General features: G+C 43.1%; 1 protein-coding gene across 1 annotated transcript in view; it reads left to right on the top strand.

Moving 5' to 3' along the window:
• LOC146859664 (astacin-like metalloendopeptidase) overlaps positions 1–9820 on the top strand; it is a 99405-nt gene extending 89585 nt beyond the window's left edge. The window contains exons 13-14 of the mRNA XM_085646278.1: positions 3428–3650; positions 7540–9820. Coding sequence (XP_085502404.1) covers positions 3428–3650; positions 7540–7553 — 237 coding nt within the window. The 3' untranslated portion in view covers positions 7554–9820. The remainder of the gene's footprint in view (positions 1–3427; positions 3651–7539) is intronic.
• The last annotated feature ends 9448 nt before the right edge of the window (positions 9821–19268 follow it).

Genomic DNA, 19268 nt, shown 5'->3' on the forward strand with positions numbered 1-19268 from the left:
TGTGGGCGCGCGGGATCAATGGTGTGGAGCCTGTCAGGGGTTATGTAGCAGCAGCGAAGAAATTTATAATGGAGGAGCTTATGTCGACTATTGAGTGATATCGCGTTAGTGACTTTGCAACAAGCGGTCCATTGTTCATCCGTAATCGGCCTACCCAAGTCTGCCTCCCAGGCCGCTCGCAATCGGCCATCCACACATGGAACCAGAGCTGCACATGCCTTATAAAGCTTAGAAACCATATGGGCACCTGTGTCTTTGTCAATGAGGAGAGTTAGGGGCTCGAAGGATGGAGGCTCGAGAGGGAATCCCGCAATGTCCGAACGAGCCGCACAATAAAGCCGGCATAAGACAAATTTGTCCATGAACGTGGCCTCACTGAAGCGCGCCTCCTCCGAGAGAGAAAATATGTGGCCCCCAGGGTATAGGTCCCCGATCCTAGTGAGATGAAACTTAGTTAAAGTACGCTGCACAAGTGTCTCCCCCGTGCCAGACAGCAACCCGGGGTTGGGGAGTGGAAGAGAAGAGGAGTAGAGGAGAGGCTGGGCTAGATAGCGAGTAAGGCGATGCCACGCCCAGCTGGTGGTGGACACCGTTTGAATATCTACTGAGTCCCGGGCAACCCCCTTGGGCAACACAGCCGCCAAACGGCCCGGGAGAACGAAATCCGCCTCGGGACGAAGGAACGGAATACGCGCGTCAGGGTGGTACCAGGCATAGGCGTGCGCACACTGAGCAACCAGATAGTATAAATACAGATCAGGTACTCCGAAGCCGCCCCTATCATGGGGGAGCGTAAGAGTCCTCCAACCGATCCGGGGGTGCTTCCCGCCCCACACCAGCCTGATCAGCTGGGACCGCAGTGTGGAGAAAAAGGCCCGGGTGAGAGGAACAGGGATATTATTGAAGAGATATAAAAACCTAGGGAGAACTATCATTTTTATGATTGCAATTCTGGCCGACATGGAGAGCGGGAGCCTCAACCATCCCTTCACCTGTGTCTCCAGCCTGTCCAGAGCGCGGCCATAGTTGAGGCGGATGAGTTCGTCAGTGTTCAGATGGATCTGTATGCCCAGGTATCGAACCGAGTCAGAGCACCACTCCAACGGGAACTCGCACTGCCATGGGGAGGTGCTGCTGGTCAATGGGAAAATTACGGACTTGTGCCAGTTGATGCACAGTCCGGAGTGGGCGCCGAAACGAAGGATCTCCCGTATCAGGGGAGCTAGGTTGACCTGCGGTTCTCTTACATACAGTATAGTGTCATCTGCGTAGAGGGAAGCAAGCAAGGGACCCGTCCGGAACTGGAGACCCCTGTGGAGATGGCGCTCTTGGAAATGCCGGATCAAGGGGTCCATGGCCAAAATGAACAGTAGCGGTGAAAGTGGACAGCCCTGCCGCGTACCGCGCGTTAGAGAGAAGGGACCAGACAGCGTACCATTGATACGCAAACGGGCCGTGGGGCGGCTATACAAAAGCCGCGTGGTAGCAAGGAAGTTCTCCGGCATGCCCATACGTTGCATGACGGAAAGGAAGAACGGCCATTCTAGGGAGTCGAAGGCCTTCTCGGTATCCAGGAGGACCGCCGCAGCAGGCGTGGCCGGATTAATTCTATACAGAACCGTGAAAAGCGTCCGCAGATTCAAAGACGTAGAGCGACGCGGGACGAAGCCCGATTGGACGGGCGAAATGATGAATTCCATCAATTGGGAGAGTCTGTTGGCCACTATCTTGGCCAGGATCTTGTAATCAAAGTTTAAAAGGGAGAGGGGCCTATACCAGCCACACAACGTCGGGTCCTTGTTTGGTTTTGGGAGCAGAACTATTACCGCTTCGTTAAGGGTCGCCGGAAGAGATCCGAGCTCCAGCGCCTCCGCATACACCTCTATCAGCTGTGGAGCCAACAGATCAGAAAAGGCCTTATAAAAATCCCCGGCGATTAAGCACCTTAATCGCCCCGCGCACCTCCGCCACAGTGATAGGCTCCGCCATGAACTCCTGCATGCCCTTGTCCAGGAACACAAGCACGATCTCCGACAAGTAGGCCGCACGAGAGACTGGGGATTCCCCCAGCTTGGTCGTGTATAATTCGGAGAAGTAGGTCAGGAATTCGTCTCTGATCTCGGCGGGTGTTGTGCGGAGCGAACCATCCACGCCCCGCACCTCAACTATTAAGGACTTACCATACGGAGGCCTCAAAGCTTGAGCCAGCGTGCGTCCCGGCCTGTCCCCCTCCCCATATCTACGCGCCGTCTGGTGCTTCCCCAGATACAGAATCTCTCTGTCCGCTGCCTCCCGAAAGTCAGTCAGGAGGCTGAGCCGCCTAGCGGACACGTCACCAGCAGGCTCACGCTGTGCTTCAGCATCAATCGACTCTAGCTGTGTCTCCAGTTGCTTAATGGTCGTGCGCAGCGCCTTTAGGACCCCAGCATGTTTAGCTATGCAAATCCCCCTGATATAGGCCTTAAACCCCTCCCAAAGCATGGCCCGAGAGTCTACAGATCCTGTATTAATCGTGAAATAGTCCTCAATCGCCTCGGAAATCTCGTGGACAAATAAGTCGTCCAGCAGCGCTCTCCCAGGGAATCGCCATTGACGCTCAAAACCCTCGGGGCGCGTACCCACATTCAGTTTAAAGCCCTGATCCTGACAGTAAGGGCCTTCAATGGCAAGGGGCCAGGCTATCTCAGACAAAGGCTGAAGCAAGTCCATTCCTGCCGCACGCTCAGATCTAATCACCTCCGCCTTCTGCGCCCCCCTCAGATACTACAGATCTAGAAAAGGTGGCAGAGCATTTGCAGTGATCACTGCAAAACTATGGAATGCTCTCCCACTCAACATCTGTATGATCGACTCTGAGTCTCAGTTCAGACGTAAACTGAAGACCTGATTATTTGCAAGCTGCTAGTCTCCCTGTCCTCTACTGTCGCTGTCCACAGCGCCGGGACACCCCCGTATATAATAATATAATACTAGCATTGGTATAAAAAGACTGAGGTGGTAGTTGAAAGGAGTACGTCAGTGGTTGAAAGGAGTGTGTTAGTTGTTAGTATGATTAATGCACTAGTTTGAAGAGGACCATGGGACTCGTTCTTAGAGCGAGAGGTGTAAAAGGGGGTGTAAGTGTGAGTGCATTTGTGAGTGCGTTCAGGGTCCTGGTAGTTGGAAATATGAAGGCGCTTGCGGTTGTGAGCAGCATGGCGCTAGTGTAAATAACACGTCGTTGGCCTGCAGCCGGTACCCTCCTTCTGCCAATAGTCTGACAAGTGCTCTAATAATTGGGCTCTGCTGTGTTTGAGGGTGAAACCGAGGTGGGTGTGGGGGTTGGGTGGTGGTGAAATGAAGTGGTTTGTGCAGGGAGCGCTCTCTCTGGTGTTGAAAGTGCTGTGAGCTGGAGGGGCTGCACTCACAGTGATTCTCTATCTTACAGATCTCATTGACCTTCACCCAGTTCGATCTTGAGAACTTCCCCGGATGTGGCTCTGATTACCTGATTATCAATGATGGTGCCCGCACCACATCAAAGCCAATAGGCAAATACTGTGGCAAAACCCAAGTCCCACATCTGGTCTCCACCGGAAACGCACTGCTGCTGCAGTTCCACAGTGACAGCTGGGTGACCGCAGCTGGCTTCAAAGCGGAATACTCCTTCGGTAAGCTTGAGGGTAAAAGTTAGAATTGAGAAATGAGGGGCTTATTTACAAGCACACTTGCGCCACCGGTGCGTCACTTTTTGTGATCCACCCGCAGCGCAGCTTGCTGCGCCATATTTACAAGGACACGTAAAGCCACCCTACGTGGCTTTTCATGTCCTTGTAAATATGGCCCTTCTACATGCAACACTTTACATGAAAGCGGCGTGCCATGGGTGTTGCTCTTGGTAGTCCCATGCAATACCAATGGGTTCTGCCACATTTCCAGATTTACGAGAAATTGCAAACCTGGAAATGCTTCAGGATGCGAGAGGCGCAACATGGGGAAGTGTTTTAATTTCTCCTCGTTTTTCTTTTCTTTTTCTATGTATGCTGCATTCTGCAGCACACATAAGAAGAGGAAATCACCTCTTGTGATTGTTTTTGTGCAGGAAGGTGTGTCTTCCTGCACAAAAACAATCATCCCCATAATGCAGGCCCTTGCACCATGGTGCGAGGCACCTGTGCCAGCGCATGGCAGCTAATTATGTGCCAGCACGGGGGAGAGCAAATGGATCTGCCATATCGAAGCAGATATGACGCATCCCTTTGCTGTGGAATTAACTCAGCGCACGCAGCCAGCTGGCTTGCGGCACCGAACTGCATTAATTCTTTGCAAATAAGTCCCTGAAACTTTAGCTGATCATTAAAACATAAAGCATGTGGAAAAGACCTTTGGATGACATTTCATTAGGTCAAAGCTAATGAGATACATTTTGATATGGGTGGGAGATTTTCCATCCGATAAATTGGTTTACTTAACTATTTCTACCTAGGGGGCAGGAGAAAATCCACCATGTTTCGATTGTCTGCTTAGGGGAAATATTTTGCTAAGGAAGTGATTGTGTTTGCCGTGTGAGGATCAGTTTTCGTGGAGAAATATCTAAGTGCAAATTCCACCAGCTCAAATGGGAGTTTAAGATTTACCCCTAGAAAGGGCTCACTTTAGTCTGTGTAAGGTGCAGGTGTGTAACACAGTGTATCACCCACCTTAATATCACACCTGAAATCCTTGATCTTATGTCTAGCATCCTACCCTTCTTTCATTTTATTCTGAAACACCTCAACTTGGGGTCACATAATCTTGGCCACATAATGTGCCCAGTCAGATTTTTTCTGAATTTCTCTCAACCATGCAGAACAGAATTTAGATGTATAATACGTCCCCTCATGATTTCAAAAGGACACAAACCAGTGACCACGCTTGGACTAATGCGATGAGACCACAGCATACTTTCAACTGCGTCACCCAACTCAGTTTTATTTTGGGTGGCCCACTGAATACACTCCACCAAAGTGTGTTTTATCGTTTTGCTTTCCAAGAGTTCCTTAATTTATTTTTACACAAATTGTGCCCCATTGTCAAATACAATTTCTTTAGGCACTCCCTCTCTCAAAAACTATTTTTTCTGAATTTTTATTATCTTGGCACTTCTGGGCTTCTCCATTAAATCTGCCTTCCACCATTTACTGTAATAGTCAACCACTACCATAGTAAACTTACATTTACGATGTAAACGATTCAATGGGTCAATAAAATCTATTGCTAATTTCAAACATGGCTCCTTCAGTAAAGTACAGGGCTGTAAATGGAAAGATTCCATTTTCATTCCTTTGTCACTTTTGGCACAAATAACAAAAGCCTTCACACTCGCAATAATTTAAGTGCCCACACCCAGCCACCAGGAACTATCCCTGAAGAAGGGTGTCCCAACATGGCCCACCCTGGCTTTTCCTGGGCACACACCTAGGTGCGTCCCGGGCTGCAGGCAGTTTCAGTCATTTATAGCCTAATGTTGGCGGCTCTGCTCCCTTTGGGTGCAAGTTGGACTGGGGGTCTGAGTCCCACCTCAGCCGTGCAGGCTGAGTTTTCCACACTGCAGGCAGCTTCAGGCTATTTCAGCGCATCGTTGGTTGGTTCGCCACTTTTGGGCCCATTTTGGACTGGTGGACGGAGTCCCATCTCAGCCATGCAGGCTCCTGAATGTAAGGCGGTGTGTGCGGGCAGGGAACCATCGGGTGAGAATCCTCTCAACCTTGGGATTTGGTTCCTGAGGTCTTAGAATTTGGCTACCTTAAACTACCACCTGAATATATGGCCATTCTCGAAGACACACGGCGACCTACAATGAGGGCTTGTTATGTGACAAAGTGCAAACGATTTGTTCACTATTGTCATTCAAAACAAACTGACCCTCTCATACCAGCACTACAGGATATTGCCTGCTACATCTACAAAGCTGTGGATTGGCATTTATCTCTATCAGATTTCACCTAGCTGCAGTGGCTGCATACCTACAAAATAGACAACATATGTCTCTTTTCAAGATTCAAGTAAACAAAGCCTTTATGGAAGTCCTCAAAAGGGCGATTCCACCCCATAACCTCCCAGGACCATCTTGGAACCATAACATCGTACTCAAGTAGACTGGTGGGGCCCCTTTTGAGCCCCTTCATTCATGTCCACTCCAATAACTTTCTTGAAAAGTGGCTTTTATAGGTGTCATTACTTCCTTAAGATATGTTAGCAAACTCTAGACATTGGAAGAACCTTTCTTTCAGGTACATAAAGACAAAGTAGTCCTTCGTACCATCTCTAGATTTCCACCAAAGGTGGTGTGCTATTCCACCTGAATCAATCTAAAATCTAAATCCAAATCTTAATCCGGTATTTGTAAAGCGTGAACTACTCACCCCTAAGGGTGTCAAGGCGCTGGGGGCCGTCTGGGAGATTATGTGAGCTATTGTCCAGAGTCGCATGGTGCTGAGCTGATGCCGGTGCAGGGATCAAACTGTGAGCCTTGCACTCCGGAGGCCGCTACCCTGGCCGCTGCACCACACCTCTCCCTATACAATATCCAATTTTTTACCCCACTGCCAGTTGCAGAAAGAACACTGCATGTACTGCATGCCAAAAGAGCACTAGAGTATTATATAGATAGTATTATATAGATATACTATATAGTATAAAATCATTTAGAAAGACACAACAGTTTTTTGTTGCTTTTTCAAAACCACGTGATGGGAAGCCTGTCTCAGGTATTGCCAAGTGGAATCTCAAAGCACGCAAACCTGCTATACCAAAGCAAAGAAAACCTTAACAGTTCCACCAAAAGCTGACTCCACTCACAAGAAGGAACATCAATGGCCTTCATAGGAAACATTCCAATAGCTGAAATATGCACATAAGCTAATTGATCTACACCACATACCTTCACAAAGCACTCCTGTGTGGATGCATTAGTTGGACAACAGGCCAGGGTTGGCCAAGCAGAGCTCTTTGAAACAACTGCAACACCCACAGGCTAACCTCTGCTTTAGGGGGGACTGCTTTGAATTCTGCTTTACACATAAAAAGAGGAAAATGCAGTGAAGATTTTTTGTGCAGGAAGGTTTCCTGTAATTTTTTTTCGGAAATATGTTCCTTAGTTTATTACCACTGTACCGCACAAATGTCATTGGAAAAACACTGTGTATTGTGTCAGAGACTGCATTTTTCAAATAACTTGCTCAGAGAATTTACTCTCATAAGAGTCACAAGCTCTCTTCAGTGTGAATGTTTCAAACATGGACTTACAGTGTGCGGCAGCACTATATTTATGGACATGTGTGCAAATATCTATGTGTATACATATGTTTATTTATATATACCCACAGGCCAAGAAAGAATAACAAAGAGGGATGCATATATATGAATAGTCAGAGAAAATCTCAATTATGTGTTAAATACATAGAAATTGTTGAAATGATGAAAGAAACATAGAGGTGAAAACATAAAATCAAAAGCAATAGAAGGAAAACATAGTGAAGAATTTGTTAAGAAACATTCTGTACGGTTTTTGTCTCTTAGTGAAATCAGACTGAAGTCTACTGGATGGAGAGCCACAGGGAAGGTGGAAACGGTGCTCCCAGAGTCAATGAACTTTGATGAAGAAACCATCTCTCATCAGGACTCTAGAATCGGAGTTATGATAGCTCTGTAAACTCAACGCAAGCTGCTGAATCCCATCTTTAAATATTCCATGGTAGACTCAGGATAAAGACACTCAAAGGTGTGAGCTGCTCGCCGCAGAGATGACAGGCTCCCGGTGTACGCCTAGGCTCAGAGCTCATCTTCACATCCCTCCCTCCAATGTTTACATGTTTACATCTGTTCTTTTTTTGTTCAAATAATCTTTATTCAGTTTTTTAGAGCAGGCAATAACACAAGGATAGCAGATGAGAAACAAGGAAAACAAAGAAGCTTAAATAAATCAAAGATCCTCATAGCATATTCGAGGTACAGAAGCATACATCCATGAGGCGGGGTAGAAAATAAGTATTAGGATAAAGGGTGTGCACAGGTCACCACATACATTTATACTGAGTCACATTTTTAGTAATACATCTTTTTCCTTCTGATCATTCTTCCAATTATTGGTGAGTTCAGAAAGTACATGTTCCGTACACATTTCATCTATGATCTGCGTGTGCACCGGAATGAATTGTCATCGCATGAGTCTGAGTTACAATATATCGATGGTTGACTAGTATGTTTACTTCATAGCGCTTAGTATAGTTACGAGCAGCAACACTGGAAGGTGATCTGTGTCTAATGATTCTTGATGCCGATAATTACTACATACAGTATGGGTGCATGAATTAGAGGCGCAAAGTGTGATGAGGCGGCGTCACGTGAGTCCCCCATGTATGTGTGGTGGGCGCCAATGGGAAAGTTATCAGCTCCTCTGAGGAGAGTGAGCCATTCCTGCCACACATACAATGAGACTATATTCAAATCTTTCTGATTATTAAGTATTAGTTTGCATGCAAGTATTCGCATTCGATCAAGCAGCGGACCGTCGGCTGCGGACTGTGGTTGCGGGTCTAGTTGGCCAAGTGTTGTATAGGAGAACTCTCAGGTGGGGGTAATGTTCAGGGCCTCTGTAATGAATTGAAATGTATCATCCCAGTATTCCTTAAGGATGGGGCAGTAGAAGAGCATGTGGGGTAAATCTCCATCATGTAGCCTACAGTCCCAGCATTTGGGATCTGGTCTGAGTTTGAGTTTATGGGGTTTAACTGGGACCCAGTATGTTCTGTTAATAATCATGTATTTGGTCTGGGACCTGGTAGGGGATGTTTTGTTTGTGAAAGATGATTTATAGATACGCTTCCAATCGTATCATATATTGGTTCCACTTCCCATTTTTGTGCGTTCCAGGTCTGCATCTTGCGGGGTTTAGGGAGAAGTAATTTATAAATTCTGGATTCACTATGCCCTGTTCTGTATAGGCCGTTAATCAATGTAGTGTTTGTAGGGCTGTTCTTCAGTAGTGAGTGTTTAGAGAGCTAAATACTAGTAAAAATCCATATTTTCTAGTCCGATTTGGGCTTGTAACGTGGAGAAGGGTAAAGGTAGATTGTCTTCAAAAACATGTTTGATCATGTTAATCCCCCTTCCCGACCATTCGGGCCAAAGAATTGAGTTGCCATCAATTTTGCGTTTGGGGTTGAGCCATGAGGACGCCATATTAGAATTGCTAAGCTTATTTTCGGAACGGTAGTCTATTTTTAAATATTTTTTTAAGTGTTCATTATATACTTGGAGTGGGGCTAAGGAAAATTATGCTTTGTCGGAAAGGCACTTATGGGTTTCCTACCTAAAAGAGATTTCTCTATATTAAATCATATTGGTTTGTGGTCTGATTCTTCTAGGAACCAGATAGTGCCTTGTTTAAAGAGGCACGCTGTCTGATAATCCCTCAAATTTGGGAGGTTTATTTGTCCTCTTTCTTTAGAGAGTTTTAGTATTTTTAAGAGAAATTTTTGGTAGCCAAATCTTTGATTTTACAAAACTGGAGATTACGGATTCACCAAGTTGTTCTCAATGGATAGCCACAAAATTAGACAAACTGAAGAATTATTTTCCCGTAGAATAGGGATAATCCCAAAAATTATACAAATTTGAGGAGAAGACTAAATGTTTTAAGGACTGTAGCGAAGAGGGGGAGAAATAGATCCATATAAATTAATATTAGCATAAAGAGCCGGATTATAGGCTATTACATTCTGCCTTCCTTAAGCATTTTGTGAAGATAAAGATGTCTTTTTATAGTATCTATGAATTATTACTGTATATTACTATTTATTGCTCCAGAATTATTGATTGTTGAGATTTCGCTTCTTTTTGCATTTTGGGTCTGTGATTAATGTAATAAATAAAATATTTAAATAAAAGAAAAATTCTAGTGTTTTTGTTTTGCCACAAGACACAGTTGAAGCTGGCATCGAATTTTGCTATAAATGCTTCAGTTAAGGACATCCGACTCATGCTGGCTAGATAATTAACTAAGGGGGTAATCATCATTTTGAGTGACTCTGCCCTACCCCACCAAGAGAGAATTACATATATGCATGAATATATTGTTTAATATGTAGTGAGGTGTGAAATGTATTTCAACCAATTGATTGTGTTCTATTTGATTATTCCAGTGATTAAACTCTCTTGTTTTGTTTGCTTTGTCTTCTTAAAATGATAAATAAACATGTGTACAGCTGAAGATTAAATGAATTTTACAAGGTAGCGCTTTTTAGGTCTCGCCTATGCAGTGTGCATGCGCTGCAAAGGAGAGACCTTTAGTCATCGGCACAGCTTTGCAGGCAAAAACATGCACGCGTTGCTTTGCTTCCAATGGCAATGTGTGCACGTCTGGCGATTCCCTTGCGGGAGCGAGTGGCACCTAATGGTAGCAATTATTGCGCTCGCTCCCGCAAGGGAAACACTGCCTGCTCTCCACTGCACTCCCCCCACCCCCTACTTGCGCGAGGCACGCACGCTTGTTAAATCTAGATGAGATGGCTCTTCGATATGTTAAATGTCTTGTCTTACCACCTTTTTTTGACATCATGTGTTGCTGACACTTCTACTCTATTGAACTTTGTGTCTAGTTAGAATATACAAAGTGAGCTAGAGATGGCCACTAGCTTCTCTGTGTCACATGTTAGACTGATCCATACTGCTGATGTACAACTGCACACAACTCAGCCTAATGGTTGCAGGACAGATAGATGCATGTGCTCAACTTAGTAGGTTTGCACGCGATGTTGATGGTTCAGGTTACACCGCTTCATATATCCAAATATTGCATCCTTTAGGAATGAAAAATATAACAACACTCTAGTTTATGTGCTAGTTGGAAGTGCGTGCTGTGTCTAGTTCAGGTTATATGCGCTTAACGTGTCAAAATATTACGCCCGTTTTTGTTGCAGAATATGACACATGAGTTTGTGTGCTTTTCGACCGATTGGCCTTTAATCAATAATTGATGGGAATTCAAAATGTCCACCAAACTGTGGCCACTTGTGTACTCGGCCGTAACTGATTGTTTGCATTCTGGATTATGGAATCAAATGGTAATGACAAGTGCACGTTTGTAGAATCGTAAAACTCTTGAGGAATGAAGTGCCTGACGTTACGCTTGTCTGTGTGTCACAGTGTTCAAAGACTCGCTCTAGTCTTTTTTCAAAGAAGTGAGTTCATGCCCTGTATTTATCGAATATGGCAGCGTGACAGAATTGGGTAGCAAGCTAAACTCTTAGCGTCCGCCATGGCCGTACACGGGTAAGTGGCTGAGTCGGTCTGAATATGCTGTTGGCTATTGTAGTTTAATTTTGTAATTCTGTGGGATACACTATACGTTAGTTTAGACCATACTGTATTTTTACCTTGATCTAGTCATGTTGTATGAGTGGTATTACGGGCACTTTTAAGGCTTCCGTAGAGAGTTTGATGGCATGAGTCTACCTGCTGTGACTATGCTTGCACGCAAGTTATTGTTTGTAATGAAAGGGGGAATGTTTGCATTGTTTGGAGGATTGGATGACCTTATGCACTCGGTATGGAGAAACTACCATGGTTCTTGATCATTTGTAACACCACTACCGGGAAACAATTATGGTGGACATACACGCCAGATTATGGCATGCATGCTTTTGTAGATATGAGTTACTCCACATGTTCATGTTTTAGAAAATGGGCTCCAGATTTGAAAAGACTGTTGTTTGTCTTATTTTAGCCTCAGATGCGAGGCATAACACAGTTGCCTATCAGAGCTGGAATATAGAGTGGAGCCTTTGTACCCGACATGAACAATTAGTCAAGGTACGAGCGGGTTTTGAAATTACTGTGTGTTTTCACAAGGGCACGTCAAACACGCAGCCTAGGCATTTATCTAATGTTTGGTGAGATGCATCGGGATATGATTAGGTGCCCAATGCATGGGTTCCTACACTAGCATGTGGGTTGGTGTATTCACTTAGGGTGCTCCGATATATGCTGTATTACGTTTGGTGGAATGCATTAGCGGCTGGAATGGTGGTGTTTTTTTGCACTTTCTTGAGATCTATGCACTATGTTTATATGACACTTCCCAAATTGGACACTCTTTACAGGACTGATAGAACACATTGAGACAATAGGTTGTCTTGTTTGATTTTACTTGTAATTACTCTTTATACTTGGAGGCACAGTTGTCCATGATGAAGTAACATGCATAATTTCTAGATTTGAACCACCCCTATGTGGAACACTGCACGGCAGAAGAAACATATCACTTGCGAGGACTAGCCAGCCCTACCACGGTGGGTTATAGTTTTAGAATTATATAATGACGTCGGTTCTTGGTGAATCTATTATCTCTCTTAATCCTTACACACTAGTTAATGGGGTGTGACCTTAAGCTCCCTAAAATGATGGTGTTAATCCGTTCTGCATCTATTTTCAGAGGTAGAACTTTGGTACTGTAAGACTAAGAGGTCTTGACAATTTATTATTTTGCTTGACGAACCCTTGAGTGTATGATGGCCAATGTCATTGACTGCCATCTCATTGCATATAGACTATGGTCAAAATGAAATCTCTTTCTAAATAACATATGGGATTTTCCTGTGTGAGTGTTTCGCTCTGAGCAGAATATCAATGTTTGGATGCAATGGAGGAGCTAATTACTCATATAACCGGGTAATGTAAAGGTGCTGCCCAAATGACCTATTTACATATGTAAGTGGCATCACTCAATGTTATTGTTCTTCTGTAAATGCACTATGACACCGATGAGTAGCATAAAACAAGCATTGGCATAGCAAATAGGTCTCGCCTTTGGGGCCTTATAAGTATTTTGTTATGCAGCACAATATCCTTGGTGCAACAACATCAACTGTTGCATGGCTAAACACTTACAAGGTCCCAAAGGCAAGACCTATTGAATATGCCAATGCTTGTTTTCTACAGCCTGCGGTCTGACGGCTCTGCAATGTGGCCTCAGTAAGAGGCTTGTAAGGGGGGAGTCGAGAGGGTCGCTAATGGGGTAGGGGAATATGAGGGTGTGGCAAGATGCTGCGCGTGGAATGGTGTTTCTGGAACGATTTTAAAGGTTGAGGTACTGGCCCTCAATTACATATTATGAATATATTATAGATTGTAAAAAAATGAAGCGCTGTTTAAAGTAAACGTGCCCCAAATGAGCCAAGAACATTCACCAAGAGGTTGGGGGGGTGTAATGGGGGCCAGCGGTGTATGTTGAAGCACATATTGCATATATGCGGGTGAAGTATGACAGTATTTTATTTTTAGAGAACACATTCTTCATCAAAACCGTCCCTTTGTGTAACTAAACCACTGCAAACTCAGTTATGATTTGAAAATATTTCAGATTAACTTTCTTTTTACAACTTACAATAGTGTCTTGAAAAGGCAGAACTGTGGAGCTGTGGTGTTATAACTCAGACTGACACAGCCCTGCAGACTTCGGTCTCCAGATACACAGGTCCTGTGCCAACCACCACTAGTCTTTGTGTCCTTTGACTGCTTAGGTTTTATTGCACTCATCACAAAAAACCTTGGCACATTTAAAAGTGAAGTTCTGGTGTCTTAGAGTCGAGGCTGCAGGGTCCTGGGGGGGTGACAGAGTTCCCTCTTTTCATCTCTCGCTCCCTTGCACAGGCATCCATCTGTTTCCAAGTGTTTTTAAGCTTAAGTTTGATAAAAAGTAGACAACCCACATGCTTTTGCCACCGTCATTGAGGGAACAGGATTTGCATAATGTTGTTGCTAGTGATGAAATGCTTCTCAGGCCTCAGTTATAAAGTGAAGAGCCATGTCATACACCATCAATGGTTTCAGTCAGCCGTCATACCCCGTCACAGGTTCCAGTCAGCCGTCATACACTGTCACAGGTTCAAGTCAGCCATTATACTCTGTGACAAGTTCTAGTCAGCCTTCATACCCCGTCACAGGTTCCATTCAGCCATCATACACCAACACAGATTCCAGGCAGCCGTCATACACCGTTACAAGTTCCAGTCAGCCGTCATACATCGTCACAGGTTCCAGTCAGCCGTCATACACCGTCACAGGTTCCTGTCAGCCGTTATACACTATTACAATATTACAGGATCCAGTCAGCCAGAGTCAGCTGTGGAATCTTCACATAACAGTTGAGTGCAGAACATTCCAAGGGGAAGGGAAAGGAGGGGGGAATGTAATGGACCAAGGACAGTAGATTACAACAGTCTCTCTATCTGGTCCCTCTGCAGCACATCCAAAAATTATAAAAAAAACTTGGTAAAAAGATAGTTCTTGACTTAATCTTAAGAAATCATGTAATACTTTACAATTTCCAAAGCACCCAAATGTATCCAGCCCATGCAGGCCAGGAAAACCCGATTGTACAATCAGAATTATGCTGTAACAGGATTGTGTTATTCCAGGTATTGCCTCCTCCTGAAAAACTGAACCACCCTCCCCCGCAGAGCTGACTAGAACTAGTAAACATCACTCGCCTACTTTCTGGTGAACTCTAAATCACAAAATAAAGCTTGAGGTCAAAAGGAAAGCTATGTTTTACCTCCTGTTTCTGCCTTTTATTGTGAATAAAATGGCAGCGGGAGTGTAACACTGCAATTATTTTTCTGACCATTTACTCCTGTGTGTGTAAAGCCTGTCCCTTGTGCCTTGAAGCATTGTTTGTATATGTTACATATAACATTACAATAAAACAGGACTTGTAAAGTGCAAATAATCACTTGTGACGGTATCCAGGCACCGCGAACCCTGCAGCAAAGAGAGGGTTCAGTTCCACAGCTTGGTTTTGAGTCCTTTCCTGAATTCCAGCAACAGAGACGATGAGGTTTGGACGTGAACAGGGAGGTCGTTCCAGTACCAAGCAGCGAGGTAGGAGAACAAGTGTCCTCCACTTCTGCTTTGGTGGATGCGAGGGGTGTGAGTGAGGGAGAGGGTGGTGGAGCACAGGTGTTTGAAGGGTTAGTGGAAGTTCAGGCAGTGGTTGATGTATGCTGGTCCTTGGTTGTGTAGGGCTTTGTAGGTTAGGATCAGTATCTTGAATTGACATCTCTTCTGAATGGAGAGCCAGTGGAGCTTCTTGAGGTGGGGGTTATGTGGGTCAACTTGGTGATGTGGAGGAGGAGTCTGGTCGTTGAATTTTGTATGGTCTGCTGTCTCTCCAGGAGGTGCAAGCTGATTACTACGTAGAGTGAAGCGCCATTCATTTGGCTGGTGGGTAGGGCGTGAATGATGGTTAGCCTGGTGTTGACGGGGAGCCATTTGAAATTCTTATGGTGCATGCGAAGAGTGAGAAAGCAGGTGGAGGAGATTGCATTGATATGGCTGATCCAGGGGAACCTCATTTCTGATCAGGGATTAATACTCATAATATCTCAAATTTGCCACATACACATTCACCCATATCCCTTATGCGCCTGGTTCAATTTTGTTTCAATGATCTCAGAAGTCAATGTCGTCATTATTTCATAGTCAACATCTCATCGATAGATATATCTACCTTATACATTCAACTTTCCCTCGACTTGGTCGATGGCCCAATTAGTTGAAGAGTTGATAGCAATTATATGACATTTCTAACTTATCCAATCAGTTATTTAAATAAATCACAGACTCATGGTATTGATTAATAAAGTTTATCAAAAGTTATTTCTTAATTCTATAATGCTCATATGCAAAGTGGAACAATTACAAACAATCAATTTATCAGAGGAGAGAAGTTGTCGTAAAAATGCAACTGACACACATTCTTTTCTCACATCAATAAGAACGATAACTATTTAACAGAGGGGATAGATTAAGAGCCAGCAGGTTCAGCAAATACCATGCAAGAAACAATATTATGATGGAGTGGATAGGTGGAGACACAAAAGTTTCAGAATCATATATTTGAATGTGCGACAATACAAACCTAGTGGGTATGTAGGAAAACCACCCCCTGTCCTAGGGAATGGTTAGGGTCCTCCAAGATAGGATCAGGGAACAAAGAAGACAGGAACCATAGACAGGTAAGAGACAGGAACAGCTAGGCCTCTCTGCAAACCATCGATCAGCGACGCAGCCACCCTTCTTTTCTTCCTCCCTGCAAGTTTAAACCACACCCCTAAAAGCACCCCAATTATACCCCAAAATTTCCATATCCATCCCACCTAAATTGCAACAAGATGCATTTTCTAACAGCTGATTGGCTATCCCAGTAGGTGGTTCTGTCATTCTACGGTGACTTCATCCAAACATTAGACATTTCTTTGCCAAACTTTCTGTTCCCACCGGTTTTCCAATTCTCAATTCATACTACAGGCAAATGTTACAATTTGATAAATTTAATTAAACTTTTGAGCATCTTCTGAGGAAGAGACATCCGATCCCACGGTTGACCATGATTCTTGGCAAACTAACAATTGTTCAGGTCCCATGTCCTTCACCTCGGGCACACTTTTGCTGAGCACAGCACATCTGCTCACTTCTGTCAGCTCTGAAGCGCTCTTTCCTTATTCCGCCTCCCAACCAGATAGGCTCTAGGCAAATGGGGTTCGAGTCCCGCATTCAACAGTAAAATGTAAATAAAGTTTTTTAATTATATGACAATGTAGTTTTCACTGTGTACCCCCCGCACGTATTTTATTCCCAGTTAATATTACCTAGCATAAGCTTTAAGCGGAAAAGAGGCGTCAATTGGTATTCTGAAGCAGAATGCAACATGCAACTACGAATTGCGTATGCGGCCTAAACATGCATCATTCTCAAGCTTAGCGAATTATAGGTTTTAGTCCTTTCTCATTAGTGGAAATTTGTGCAATGCTTTTTCCCACGTGTGTGCGTGTAAGGTGCATATTAATTTCTATTTCTACTTACTGTTAGTACATATTATGGGGGTGTTGCTTCGAGCAGGTTTCGTTTATGAAATCCTGCTCCATCAATCCCCCCTTTGATGGCTACCTAGAGCCATCATAAAAATACCTACCATACCTTGTTCCATCTTTATTTTAAAACTCGGTGTTCTTCGCTCTTTTTACAGCATTTTCTAAACTTTTCATCATGTTATAGTATTCTCCTTTCATTTCTTCTAATTCTATTTCTTCTCTCTTTCTCTTTTTCACCCCTCTTTTATTACGTGTTTCTGTCACTTCATTCCTTCCTCTCTTACTCTTACAACATTTATAAGATGTTAATATTATTAGATCTATCATTGCTATGGAAACAAATAGTATTATTAATTTCCCTAATAAGCTATTTTCAAAGGCTGAAAACCATTTGTCTACTGAGGATAAACTCTTACCAGTCTCTCCCAAACACCGTCAACCACCAATGGGTCAGATCGTTATGTAACTCTGTAATATTCTTAATATATCCCTCTATTCCCTGACTTTTGTCCGGAACATATGTGCAACAATGTTGGACCTTTAGCATACCACTACTCCACCCTCTTTTACCAATAGGAGGTCAAGGGCAAGTCGATTTTGTAAAACCATCGATCTGATGGCAACCATTTCAGTATCTATCATTAAAAACCCACCAGAAGTATCTGTTGATATTCGATCAACAATTGTTGACAATTTTAGAATTTTTAGTGAATTTAGAACAACTCCCACTGAGGGTATCAGTGTACTAAAAATATCACCTACAATTTCTGAAAAACTAGTTCTTTTGTTACGTATTAGTCCTTGCTTTACTTCGTTCAATTTTCTTTTGTTTCGGTCTATATGATAGACCTTTGAAAACACAATGGCAAAATAACAGCTACCATACAAATGTGCAGGCAGTGTATACTAGGCTTTTTTTCCACACACAAAATAAATTCCTGGGAAAACAGGATCAGTTCCACCTTTCAATCCCCAACCTCCAGTAATCTGAAAGGTATGTTCACATTTGCTACTACCGATTAAACAGTTATTGTAGTTAGTCTTAGTTCAAGCATTTTTTCCCCTTTTGTTGCCAGTCCAGGGACATTGCAGCTTATGTCTTGGCCTTTTCATAATTGTCTTCCCTAAAAGCCCATGGTGGTACTCGGGACTTCTGTTCAGCTGCTTTCTTTTGAACATGTTCCCTTCTAATTTCCACCATCTCAATAAATACTTTTTCTTTAATCTGCAAACTACAGGCCAGGTTATTCCTATAGGCATTTTCTATATCTAAGGCTTTAGTAATGTGGAAAAACTCTCCCAAATAACATGCATTTTTAGCACTTAAAACTTCATTTCACTCTTTTATTACTGGTATTTCTGAAAATAGCAAATCTATATTAGAGTACTGAGACTCTATTTTACCTGTTACATAGAACAGGCTTGTTAGTACACAAATGACACACCATATGTTAAAGGAAGGTAGTGATAAGTCACCCCCTTTGAGACAGATGAAAGTAATTGCATGCATACATAACAATCACTCACATTCATGGTGTTAGTATACTAGTACAGCAAGTTAGTAACGAAAAATCATTAATTGATTTATCATGATGAAAACTATTTCCATCCAATTTTCCTTCATTAGTAATCAGTGTTCCTTTAGTGACATCATTTGTCCGTCTTCTTGTGACATTACTAGTAATATTTCCATTATTAGTTATTATTAGAGTATGTACTATTATTGTTCATAATAGCCATATGAACATTAGAAATAATATACTACATAAGCAAGCTTTAATGCACCTACGTTTTAGACTATGTTTTGGATGTTCTGTTACCTCTACTTCAGGCATTTTATATTCTGTATAAAAAATAAAATCTACTAATTTCTATGTCTTATTTCTCTAAATCTAACCCAAAAAAATTACAAAAATAGTAGTGTAATCCTACACTTGCCGGCTTTCTTCTTTACCCCCTTTTTTTTCTCTTCTTTTCTTTGGCTTTTCTGAATCTTGGCATTCTTCTTTTTCTGTCAAACTTATCTCTTTAATTTTCTCTTCATTTCTTTTAGGGTGGTCTCAAATTGCTTTCATCAATCGGCTCAGAACTGTGGGCCCGATTCATAGAACTAACTTAATACAAAATCCTAAACTTACTACCATTTTTGTATTCACAGAAGGCACTTACTCATTTTGGTATTCACAGAAGGCACTTACTCATTGATGAGTAAGTGCCTTCTGTGAATACCAAAATGAGTAAGTGCACTTACTCATTTTGGTATTCAAAAATGAGTGAGTAAATGCCTTCTGTGAATACCAAGATGAGTAAATGGTAGTAAGTTTAGGATTGTGTCTTAAGTTAGTTCTGTGAATTGGGCCCTGTCTATGTTTTCAC

Source organism: Triturus cristatus, chromosome 3_1 (assembly GCF_964204655.1).
Source record: "Triturus cristatus chromosome 3_1, aTriCri1.1, whole genome shotgun sequence".
In the NCBI taxonomy this organism is placed as follows: Eukaryota; Metazoa; Chordata; class Amphibia; order Caudata; family Salamandridae; genus Triturus; species Triturus cristatus.